Below are 11,965 nucleotides of genomic sequence, written 5' to 3'. Positions count from 1 at the left end.
CTCTTCTCTTTTAGTACAAGAGGGCGAGCCCACGCTTGCGCTCATCTCTTTTAGTACAAGAGGGCGAGCCCACGCTTGCGCTCTTCTCTTTTAGTACAAGAGGGCGAGCCCACGCTTGCGCTCTTCTCTTTTAGTACAAGAGGGCGAGCCCACGCTTGCGCTCTTCTCTTTTAGTACAAGAGGGCGAGCCCACGCTTGCGCTCTTCTCTTTTAGTACAAGAGGGCGAGCCCACGCTTGCGCTCTTCTCTTTTAGTACAAGAGGGCGAGCCCACGCTTGCGCTCTTCTCTTTTAGTACCAGAGGGCGAGCCCACGCTAGCGCTCATCTCTTTTAGTACAAGAGGGCGAGCCCACGCTCGCGCTCATCTCTTTTAGTACAAGAGGGCGAGCCCACGCTTGCGCTCTTCTCTTTTAGTACAAGAGGGCGAGCCCACGCTTGCGCTCTTCTCTTTTAGTACAAGAGGGCGAGCCCACGCTCGCGCTCATCTCTTTTAGTACAAGAGGGCGAGCCCACGCTTGCGCTCTTCTCTTTTAGTACAAGAGGGCGAGCCCACGCTTGCGCTCTTCTCTTTTAGTACAAGAGGGCGAGCCCACGCTTGCGCTCTTCTCTTTTAGTACAAGAGGGCGAGCCCACGCTTGCGCTCTTCTCTTTTAGTACAAGAGGGCGAGCCCACGCTTGCGCTCTTCTCTTTTAGTACAAGAGGGCGAGCCCACGCTTGCGCTCTTCTCTTTTAGTACCAGAGGGCGAGCCCACGCTAGCGCTCATCTCTTTTAGTACAAGAGGGCGAGCCCACGCTCGCGCTCTTCTCTTTTAGTACCAGAGGGCGAGCCCACGCTAGCGCTCATCTCTTTTAGTACAAGCGGGCGAGCCCACGCTCGCGCTCATCTCTTTTAGTACCAGAGGGCGAGCCCACGCTAGCGCTCATCTCTTTTAGTACAAGCGGGCGAGCCCACGCTTGCGCTCATCTCTTTTAGTACAAGAGGGCGAGCCCACGCTAGCGCTCTTCTCTTTTAGTACCAGAGGGCGAGCCCACGCTAGCGCTCATCTCTTTTAGTACAAGCGGGCGAGCCCACGCTTGCGCTCATCTCTTTTAGTACAAGAGGGCGAGCCCACGCTCGCGCTCATCTCTTTTAGTACAAGCGGGCGAGCCCACGCTTGCGCTCATCTCTTTTAGTACCAGAGGGCGAGCCCACGCTTGCGCTCTTCTCTTTTAGTACAAGAGGGCGAGCCCACGCTTGCGCTCTTCTCTTTTAGTACAAGAGGGCGAGCCCACGCTTGCGCTCTTCTCTTTTAGTACAAGAGGGCGAGCCCACGCTTGCGCTCTTCTCTTTTAGTACAAGAGGGCGAGCCCACGCTTGCGCTCTTCTCTTTTAGTACAAGAGGGCGAGCCCACGCTTGCGCTCTTCTCTTTTAGTACAAGAGGGCGAGCCCACGCTTGCGCTCTTCTCTTTTAGTACAAGAGGGCGAGCCCACGCTTGCGCTCTTCTCTTTTAGTACAAGAGGGCGAGCCCACGCTTGCGCTCTTCTCTTTTAGTACCAGAGGGCGAGCCCACGCTAGCGCTCATCTCTTTTAGTACAAGAGGGCGAGCCCACGCTCGCGCTCTTCTCTTTTAGTACCAGAGGGCGAGCCCACGCTAGCGCTCATCTCTTTTAGTACAAGCGGGCGAGCCCACGCTCGCGCTCATCTCTTTTAGTACCAGAGGGCGAGCCCACGCTAGCGCTCATCTCTTTTAGTACAAGCGGGCGAGCCCACGCTTGCGCTCATCTCTTTTAGTACAAGAGGGCGAGCCCACGCTAGCGCTCTTCTCTTTTAGTACCAGAGGGCGAGCCCACGCTAGCGCTCATCTCTTTTAGTACAAGCGGGCGAGCCCACGCTTGCGCTCATCTCTTTTAGTACAAGAGGGCGAGCCCACGCTCGCGCTCATCTCTTTTAGTACAAGCGGGCGAGCCCACGCTTGCGCTCATCTCTTTTAGTACCAGAGGGCGAGCCCACGCTAGCGCTCATCTCTTTTAGTACAAGCGGGCGAGCCCACGCTTGCGCTCATCTCTTTTAGTACAAGAGGGCGAGCCCACGCTAGCGCTCTTCTCTTTTAGTACCAGAGGGCGAGCCCACGCTAGCGCTCATCTCTTTTAGTACAAGAGGGCGAGCCCACGCTCGCGCTCATCTCTTTTAGTACAAGAGGGCGAGCCCACGCTTGCGCTCTTCTCTTTTAGTACAAGAGGGCGAGCCCACGATTGCGCTCTTCTCTTTTAGTACAAGAGGGCGAGCCCACGCTTGCGCTCTTCTCTTTTAGTACAAGAGGGCGAGCCCACGCTTGCGCTCTTCTCTTTTAGTACAAGAGGGCGAGCCCACGCTTGCGCTCTTCTCTTTTAGTACCAGAGGGCGAGCCCACGCTAGCGCTCATCTCTTTTAGTACAAGAGGGCGAGCCCACGCTCGCGCTCTTCTCTTTTAGTACCAGAGGGCGAGCCCACGCTAGCGCTCATCTCTTTTAGTACAAGCGGGCGAGCCCACGCTTGCGCTCATCTCTTTTAGTACCAGAGGGCGAGCCCACGCTAGCGCTCATCTCTTTTAGTACAAGCGGGCGAGCCCACGCTTGCGCTCATCTCTTTTAGTACAAGAGGGCGAGCCCACGCTAGCGCTCTTCTCTTTTAGTACCAGAGGGCGAGCCCACGCTAGCGCTCATCTCTTTTAGTACAAGCGGGCGAGCCCACGCTTGCGCTCATCTCTTTTAGTACAAGCGGGCGAGCCCACGCTTGCGCTCATCTCTTTTAGTACAAGCGGGCGAGCCCACGCTTGCGCTCATCTCTTTTAGTACAAGCGGGCGAGCCCACGCTTGCGCTCATCTCTTTTAGTACAAGCGGGCGAGCCCACGCTTGCGCTCATCTCTTTTAGTACAAGCGGGCGAGCCCACGCTTGCGCTCATCTCTTTTAGTACAAGCGGGCGAGCCCACGCTTGCGCTCATCTCTTTTAGTACAAGCGGGCGAGCCCACGCTTGCGCTCATCTCTTTTAGTACAAGCGGGCGAGCCCACGCTTGCGCTCATCTCTTTTAGTACAAGCGGGCGAGCCCACGCTTGCGCTCATCTCTTTTAGTACAAGCGGGCGAGCCCACGCTTGCGCTCATCTCTTTTAGTACAAGAGGGCGAGCCCACGCTTGCGCTCTTCTCTTTTAGTACCAGAGGGCGAGCCCACGCTAGCGCTCATCTCTTTTAGTACAAGCGGGCGAGCCCACGCTAGCGCTCATCTCTTTTAGTACAAGAGGGCGAGCCCACGCTCGCGCTCTTCTCTTTTAGTACCAGAGGGCGAGCCCACGCTAGCGCTCATCTCTTTTAGTACAAGCGGGCGAGCCCACGCTTGCGCTCTTCTCTTTTAGTACAAGAGGGCGAGCCCACGCTTGCGCTCATCTCTTTTAGTACAAGAGGGCGAGCCCACGCTTGCGCTCTTCTCTTTTAGTACAAGAGGGCGAGCCCACGCTTGCGCTCATCTCTTTTAGTACAAGAGGGCGAGCCCACGCTTGCGCTCTTCTCTTTTAGTACAAGAGGGCGAGCCCACGCTAGCGCTCATCTCTTTTAGTACAAGCGGGCGAGCCCACGCTTGCGCTCTTCTCTTTTAGTACAAGAGGGCGAGCCCACGCTTGCGCTCTTCTCTTTTAGTACAAGAGGGCGAGCCCACGCTAGCGCTCATCTCTTTTAGTACAAGCGGGCGAGCCCACGCTTGCGCTCTTCTCTTTTAGTACAAGAGGGCGAGCCCACGCTAGCGCTCATCTCTTTTAGTACAAGCGGGCGAGCCCACGCTTGCGCTCTTCTCTTTTAGTACAAGAGGGCGAGCCCACGCTTGCGCTCATCTCTTTTAGTACAAGAGGGCGAGCCCACGCTAGCGCTCATCTCTTTTAGTACAAGCGGGCGAGCCCACGCTTGCGCTCATCTCTTTTAGTACAAGAGGGCGAGCCCACGCTAGCGCTCTTCTCTTTTAGTACCAGAGGGCGAGCCCACGCTAGCGCTCTTCTCTTTTAGTACAAGAGGGCGAGCCCACGCTTGCGCTCATCTCTTTTAGTACAAGAGGGCGAGCCCACGCTTGCGCTCTTCTCTTTTAGTACAAGAGGGCGAGCCCACGCTTGCGCTCATCTCTTTTAGTACAAGAGGGCGAGCCCACGCTTGCGCTCTTCTCTTTTAGTACAAGAGGGCGAGCCCACGCTTGCGCTCATCTCTTTTAGTACAAGAGGGCGAGCCCACGCTTGCGCTCTTCTCTTTTAGTACCAGAGGGCGAGCCCACGCTAGCGCTCATCTCTTTTAGTACAAGAGGGCGAGCCCACGCTTGCGCTCTTCTCTTTTAGTACCAGAGGGTGAGCCCACGCTAGCGCTCATCTCTTTTAGTACAAGAGGGCGAGCCCACGCTTGCGCTCTTCTCTTTTAGTACCAGAGGGCGAGCCCACGCTAGCGCTCATCTCTTTTAGTACAAGAGGGCGAGCCCACGCTTGCGCTCTTCTCTTTTAGTACAAGAGGGCGAGCCCACGCTTGCGCTCTTCTCTTTTAGTACAAGAGGGCGAGCCCACGCTTGCGCTCTTCTCTTTTAGTACAAGAGGGCGAGCCCACGCTTGCGCTCTTCTCTTTTAGTACAAGAGGGCGAGCCCACGCTTGCGCTCTTCTCTTTTAGTACAAGAGGGCGAGCCCACGCTTGCGCTCTTCTCTTTTAGTACAAGAGGGCGAGCCCACGCTTGCGCTCTTCTCTTTTAGTACCAGAGGGCGAGCCCACGCTAGCGCTCATCTCTTTTAGTACAAGAGGGCGAGCCCACGCTTGCGCTCTTCTCTTTTAGTACCAGAGGGCGAGCCCACGCTAGCGCTCATCTCTTTTAGTACAAGAGGGCAAGCCCACGCTTGCGCTCATCTCTTTTAGTACCAGAGGGCGAGCCCACGCTAGCGCTCATCTCTTTTAGTACAAGAGGGCGAGCCCACGCTAGCGCTCATCTCTTTTAGTACAAGAGGGCGAGCCCACGCTTGCGCTCTTCTCTTTTAGTACAAGAGGGCGAGCCCACGCTTGCGCTCTTCTCTTTTAGTACAAGAGGGCGAGCCCACGCTAGCGCTCATCTCTTTTAGTACAAGAGGGCGAGCCCACGCTTGCGCTCTTCTCTTTTAGTACCAGAGGGCGAGCCCACGCTAGCGCTCATCTCTTTTAGTACAAGAGGGCAAGCCCACGCTTGTGCTCATCTCTTTTAGTACCAGAGGGCGAGCCCACGCTAGCGCTCATCTCTTTTAGTACAAGAGGGCGAGCCCACGCTTGCGCTCTTCTCTTTTAGTACAAGAGGGCGAGCCCACGCTTGCGCTCTTCTCTTTTAGTACCAGAGGGCGAGCCCACGCTAGCGCTCATCTCTTTTAGTACAAGAGGGCGAGCCCACGCTTGCGCTCTTCTCTTTTAGTACAAGAGGGCGAGCCCACGCTAGCGCTCTTCTCTTTTAGTACAAGAGGGCGAGCCCACGCTTGCGCTCATCTCTTTTAGTACAAGAGGGCGAGCCCACGCTTGCGCTCTTCTCTTTTAGTACAAGAGGGCGAGCCCACGCTTGCGCTCTTCTCTTTTAGTACCAGAGGGTGAGCCCACGCTAGCGCTCATCTCTTTTAGTACAAGAGGGCGAGCCCACGCTTGCGCTCTTCTCTTTTAGTACCAGAGGGCGAGCCCACCCTAGCGCTCATCTCTTTTAGTACAAGAGGGCGAGCCCACGCTTGCGCTCTTCTCTTTTAGTACAAGAGGGCGAGCCCACGCTTGCGCTCTTCTCTTTTAGTACAAGAGGGCGAGCCCACGCTTGCGCTCTTCTCTTTTAGTACAAGAGGGCGAGCCCACGCTTGCGCTCTTCTCTTTTAGTACCAGAGGGCGAGCCCACGCTAGCGCTCATCTCTTTTAGTACAAGAGGGCGAGCCCACGCTTGCGCTCTTCTCTTTTAGTACCAGAGGGCGAGCCCACGCTAGCGCTCATCTCTTTTAGTACAAGAGGGCAAGCCCACGCTTGCGCTCATCTCTTTTAGTACCAGAGGGCGAGCCCACGCTAGCGCTCATCTCTTTTAGTACAAGAGGGCGAGCCCACGCTTGCGCTCTTCTCTTTTAGTACAAGAGGGCGAGCCCACGCTTGCGCTCTTCTCTTTTAGTACAAGAGGGCGAGCCCACGCTTGCGCTCTTCTCTTTTAGTACCAGAGGGCGAGCCCACGCTAGCGCTCATCTCTTTTAGTACCAGAGGGCGAGCCCACGCTAGCGCTCATCTCTTTTAGTACAAGAGGGCGAGCCCACGCTTGCGCTCTTCTCTTTTAGTACCAGAGGGCGAGCCCACGCTAGCGCTCATCTCTTTTAGTACAAGAGGGCGAGCCCACGCTTGCGCTCTTCTCTTTTAGTACAAGAGGGCGAGCCCACGCTTGCGCTCTTCTCTTTTAGTACAAGAGGGCGAGCCCACGCTTGCGCTCTTCTCTTTTAGTACAAGAGGGCGAGCCCACGCTTGCGCTCTTCTCTTTTAGTACAAGAGGGCGAGCCCACGCTTGCGCTCTTCTCTTTTAGTACCAGAGGGCGAGCCCACGCTAGCGCTCATCTCTTTTAGTACAAGAGGGCGAGCCCACGCTTGCGCTCATCTCTTTTAGTACAAGAGGGCGAGCCCACGCTTGCGCTCTTCTCTTTTAGTACAAGAGGGCGAGCCCACGCTCGCGTTCTTTTAAGACGAAGAGCTAGAGCTCGCGGTCTGCTCGTAATGAGAAGCGCCCTCTCTCAGAGGCCGATAGATTCTGGGAAATTCACATTCAGAAAAAGCACCACGTGATGTGATTCGTGAAGAAAGGCGGGAAACAATTGTTTTAAATTTCGCTCTCTAAGGGCGTCGCTGAAGCTCGCGCTCGCGCTCTTCTCTTTTATCTCAGAAGCTGAATCTCGTGGTCTTATCTTTTTTTCAGAGGCTGATTTCGCGCTCGCGCCCAAAAATAGCTCTCGGACTCTTTAGAGCCCAGAGTCCGCCGATCTCTGCCTACAACGGCGTTTTAAAATTCTGGATGAAAATCAAAGTAGCTCTACCCTTTTCCGTACATCGTGATGGCAGATCCGGCCAAACGTATTCCGATATTTTTCCAGCCCTATTTCCGGTGTACTAGTAAAATTTAAATTAACGTTGAAGCTTTCTACCCTATTTACTTTTGGTAGTAGCAGATAATAAGAGTATGTATTGACAGGGTCGTGCTAAGACAAATTGGGTCTCGGGGCAAATTACGTCATCGTGGGTCATTCTAACTGAAATTTCCAAGGCGATGGGCCCCCAAACGCGTGTGTACGGGCCCTTTTCCCGTCGGGCCTCGGCGATTTTGCCCCCCCCCCCCTGCCTCCTTCTGCACAACCCTGTGTATTGGGTGCTTGCTCGTAGCGTCGTAAGCATACGTCGTAGCTAAGCCCCGCCTTGTAACTTCCGTCATGACATTAATTAGACGTCACAGATCACGAGGCAAAACGACACACGATCCTGCGAAATATTACGTGACCACCATGGGCGTCTTAATGTCATGGCCGACTTATAATCGTTTCCATGGCAACGAACACAAGCAACACCCACGAGCAAGCTGTGGTTAGAGTATAGTATCACTCTGTAGCCGCCATTTTGAGGGCAGTTTTTATCTATATGAAAAAGCATAGGTGACGTCGAAATACGTCACACCGATATTACTCTATTGAAATTGCTCAAGGTCTCATAATTTAGAGTATTTTGGATATTAATTATTAATTATCTTTAACAGAGTGTGTATACGTTGGATAGATTGCGTATGTCTCGATCGAGTATTCTAACAAATGCTTGTGTCTTTGTGCAGTGGTAGCTGCAGCGTCGGGCGTTGGTGCAGGGGCGGAGGTCTGCCGCGGACGATGAGTGGAGTGTCCTCGGCGCGGGGCGTCCTCAGCCTGGACCAGGAAGTGGGAGTCAGCGACGCCGTTCTATTGGACCCGCTCAGCGAAGAGGCCTTCATCGCCAATTTACATCAACGCTTCAAGAGAGATCAAATTTACGTAAGTCTCTCCATATCTGTCAATCTGCTCGCTCCCTCTAGCGGCCGTTGTGGCTGCTTTGCACTAGGCCGAAAACGCCACGACGGGGAGAGTCTAATACAATTCTTTTTGCGGTGAGCGTTGACGTAATAAAAATTGAGTTAGGCCTAAGCCTTGGTAAAATTTAGTTAGGCCTAAGCCTTGGTTTCCACTGGCGCGCGCAACGACGCGTTTCTCAGCTTTGAAACTTTCAAACGTTTTTACGCGCGTAAAGAAAATAACATTATGACGCGCGCTAGTGGAAAACCGATTTGGGTACATTTGTTAGAATTTCATTCGTCCGAACGGTGGTACAAATGTCCGAATGATCATTTGTCCGAATGCCGGAAAACAGGATCGTACGTCCGAAAACGTATTTAATTTGCCCGAAAAATTTATCACAACTTTTGTTGGTGATTTAGTCGTTCAATTTATGTTAACTTTACTGGCGAATTTCATTTGTTCGAATAATCGTTTGTCCGTTTTTAAACATTAGGAATTTTTTTTTAATTCTGTTAATATAAGAAAATAGTAACATTAACGTGAACCTAACCTAACCTAACCTAACCTAACCTAACTTAAAATATCTACAACATTCAACACAATTCCCTCTTACTATATCGGCCAAAGGAGAAATGTATATAATAGGATTAAATGATTAGATATTATAAAAAAACAACAATAAGAAATACTAATTTAGCGGCAGAATTCGGACAAGTGATGCTACCGATTCGGACGAATGAAACAAACAAGTTGTCCAATTCGAACAATTGAAACATTTGTTATTTCGGCGGTTCGGACGAATGAAATTCGAACAAATGTACCTACCCCGGAAAACATTCTTAAAGGGGAACGGTCAAGCTTTAACCAGTTAGGTAGCCCTATAGCCCATTAAAAACTAAAATGTATGGCGAAAACCGCATCAAAAACTATTGAGTGGTTAATTTTTAATAAAATAAAGAAATTTCGGGAAATCGAAAAGCGCGCGTCCGCCGCGACACCTGGTGACAAGTCGGTGAGACGGAAAAACAACGTAAAAGCGCGTGCTGCTGAAGACGCAAAAAAATTGTTTTGCACGCGCGGCGCGTTCCAGTTATAAGAAACCTAAGCCTAAATTGCGCGATTTTAAAAGTTAGGACAGTTCGCAAATCGCTCATACGGGGTTAGGGGCGCTGGCGGCAGCCCCTAAGATGGCGGCGAAAATTCAAACCCAAACACCTGGCGTTATTTTTCGTTTCAACTTTTTAGGCCAAAAGCTATTTTTTCAAGACAAAAAAAGGTACGTGTTAGTATATTGAACGTCTTGTTAATCTTTTGATACGGAAATAAGGAAAAGCTTGGCCGTTCCCCTTTAAGCCTTGGGGCGCGTAACGGCGCGTCAGTCAACTTTTTATTGACAAACGTTTTAACGCTAGTGGAATCCAAGGCGTGTAGGTCCTAAATAACACAAATTACGTCAATTTCGATAGTTCCGCCTCCTCGTAAGTCTTAGTTTTCCTTACGCGCCTAACACTTTTACACATCAAAAAGGTGAGTTACTCTCCGTTATTTGCGCTTGTGGAAACTAAGCAAAAGATTGAGTAACAACAGAAGAAAATAGCATATTTGTTACTAGGGAAGTATTTCGGTTGTACATTCGCAGGCTCTATGTAGTTTACAAATGAACACGTTTTCTCAGCGGAAGCGTATACACCCCTCAAAATTATCCCCCTTTATCATTCCCCATAACGATTGAAAATGTAAATATTACCCTGCCAAAGGGGTATTTCAGGATACATTATTTCGTACAGTGGCATTGCCAGGATTAAAAAAAAATAAACGGCCGATTTATTATGGATTTAGGTTAGAGAATGGAAACTTATCCGGTTGACAAATTTAAATTTTCCGGTTTCGAAAATGGAAACTTATTCTGTTCGAAAATTGAAACTTTTCATGTTTGAAAACGGAAACTTTTCATGTTTGAAAATTGAAACTTATCCGGTTTAAAAATTGAAACTTATCCGGTTTAAAAATTGAAACTTATCCGGTTTAAAAATTGAAACTTATTCGGTTTAAAAATTGAAACTTATCCGGTTTAAAAATTGAAACTTATCCGGTTTAAAAATTGAAACTTATCCGGTTTAAAAATTGAAACTTATCCGGTTTAAAAATTGAAACTTATTCGGTTTAAAAATTGAAACTTATTCGGTTTAAAAATTGAAACTTATTCGGTTTAAAAATTGAAACTTATCCGGTTTAAAAATTGAAACTTAACCGGTTGGAACATTGAAATTTTCCGGTTTAGAATATAGAAACTTATCCGGTTAGAAGATTAAATACGTATATTATTTTAAAATAATGAACATATTGGACGAACAATAGTTTCTACAACGGCGATAAATCAAATGACAAAGCGTCTGCTTAGCTGACGAAAATCCAGCAATTGAAGAGTTTCTCGCGTTCACCGTTAAGTGGCTCCATTTAAACTGAAAAGGCTAATTAAGGTACTATTATATTCTGTTTTCCTATCGTCATCAAAAACTTCCGTTTTTCCAAAAGTGATATAACTATGGTTTTAGTTGTAAAGTACTTTGTTGGTGAAAGTTAGTATTTTGTATCAGGAGACCACAAACTTACGACCAGGAGTTTGTTAGAACTTCTAAAAGTAAGCTCGTTATCGTTCGTTATTTATGTTTCGGCAATTATCGGCATTGGGTCGTCAAGATTTATTGGCGACAGGAATGCCGTGAAGTTGAGGTTGGAGAAAAATGTTTCAGCGCGCCGCCCGAAGGTACATTTATCGTTTTAAGTTATTAGTTTCTAACTATAATGGGATCGGGCTAGAACGATTTATAATTTTAATTAACGACCTTTATGGGTAATTTTACCAATTTACGACGTAAAAGTATTTCTTCTCGTACTAATTTTATTACGAAGAAAATCGTAATTGATGTGTTGGCCAACAGGGGTGTGCGAACCGAGTTGATTTTTCAAGCGAATGGAGAAAACATTTAGCAACGAAAATTGACGACCAATGCTCAGAGTCAATATTTTAATCTAATAATAAATATTTAAATTAAACCGATTTATAAATGTAAATTAAAGTATTTTGTTGGTAGTAGTTATTTTTATTAAAAAAACTTCACCATTTTTACAATGTAAATTAATATATTTTCTGAACTGTTTCAAGGTTTGGGCGTTCAGTCTCTAAGCAGGGTGGGCACAATTTTGCCAAGGGTGGAAAAAACTAGATTTTTTTCGCGGTTTTTCCACCTGTTTTTTTCCTGTTAAAAACAGTGTGGAAAATCGTACTTCCATGGTAGGCAAAATTCAATAAAAAATAAATAAAAGCAGTATATTCTTCTATTCTATTCACTCTTCTTCTGGCCTTTTTTCATCTCTCCTATTTGCAATGACCAAATTAGTCACTTAATAGATATATCAGTGATTAATTTAGCATGAAAAGAGTTTTTTCCATTTTTTTCAGGTTTTTACAAGTTTTTAAGTTTTAAAGTCATAAACATTTCGTGTTCCATCAAAGTTCCAATGATTTCGCGGCTTAACTGGCGAAGAAAATGACTTGTATTTCTTGTAAAATAAGCTGTACAAGTACGAAATTTATTAATTATCATTAACAAAGGTGTATAATATTAATATTTTAATTTATTTTTGTTCAATCGAAATGATGGGTATTCGAATTATACGAATTCGAATTTGTTTTCAAAAGACAATTAGCTGCCTTACACAATCGTTTTGGAGCTCGGCGCGCTACCGAATGCGATTGAAATGAATACATTTCCACTACTGGCAGGGTGACCACAGTTCCTATATTTCCTATTTTTTACTATAATTTAAAGCAAGTGGCGGCTCGACGTGAAATAGCTTTTTTTTTCCAATAGATGTCGCTAGTGTCGAAATCAAAAAGGCGGTACTTATAGGTACCCCTCGCGTGGAT

General features: G+C 48.3%; 1 protein-coding gene across 1 annotated transcript in view; it reads left to right on the top strand.

Moving 5' to 3' along the window:
• Positions 1 to 7,777: 7,777 nt before the first annotated feature.
• Myo95E (Myosin 95E) overlaps positions 7,778 to 11,965 on the top strand; it is an 86,724-nt gene continuing 82,536 nt past the window's right edge. Inside the window, exon 1 of the mRNA XM_090176135.1 lies at positions 7,778 to 8,013. Coding sequence (XP_090032261.1) covers positions 7,801 to 8,013 — 213 coding nt within the window. The 5' untranslated portion in view covers positions 7,778 to 7,800. The remainder of the gene's footprint in view (positions 8,014 to 11,965) is intronic.

Source organism: Leiobunum rupestre, chromosome 5 (assembly GCF_980474605.1).
Source record: "Leiobunum rupestre chromosome 5, qqLeiRupe1.1.hap1, whole genome shotgun sequence".
Classification (NCBI taxonomy): domain Eukaryota; kingdom Metazoa; phylum Arthropoda; class Arachnida; order Opiliones; family Sclerosomatidae; genus Leiobunum; species Leiobunum rupestre.
Note: the sequence above shows the minus strand (reverse complement) of the source record. Positions and strands in the feature narration are given on the sequence as shown.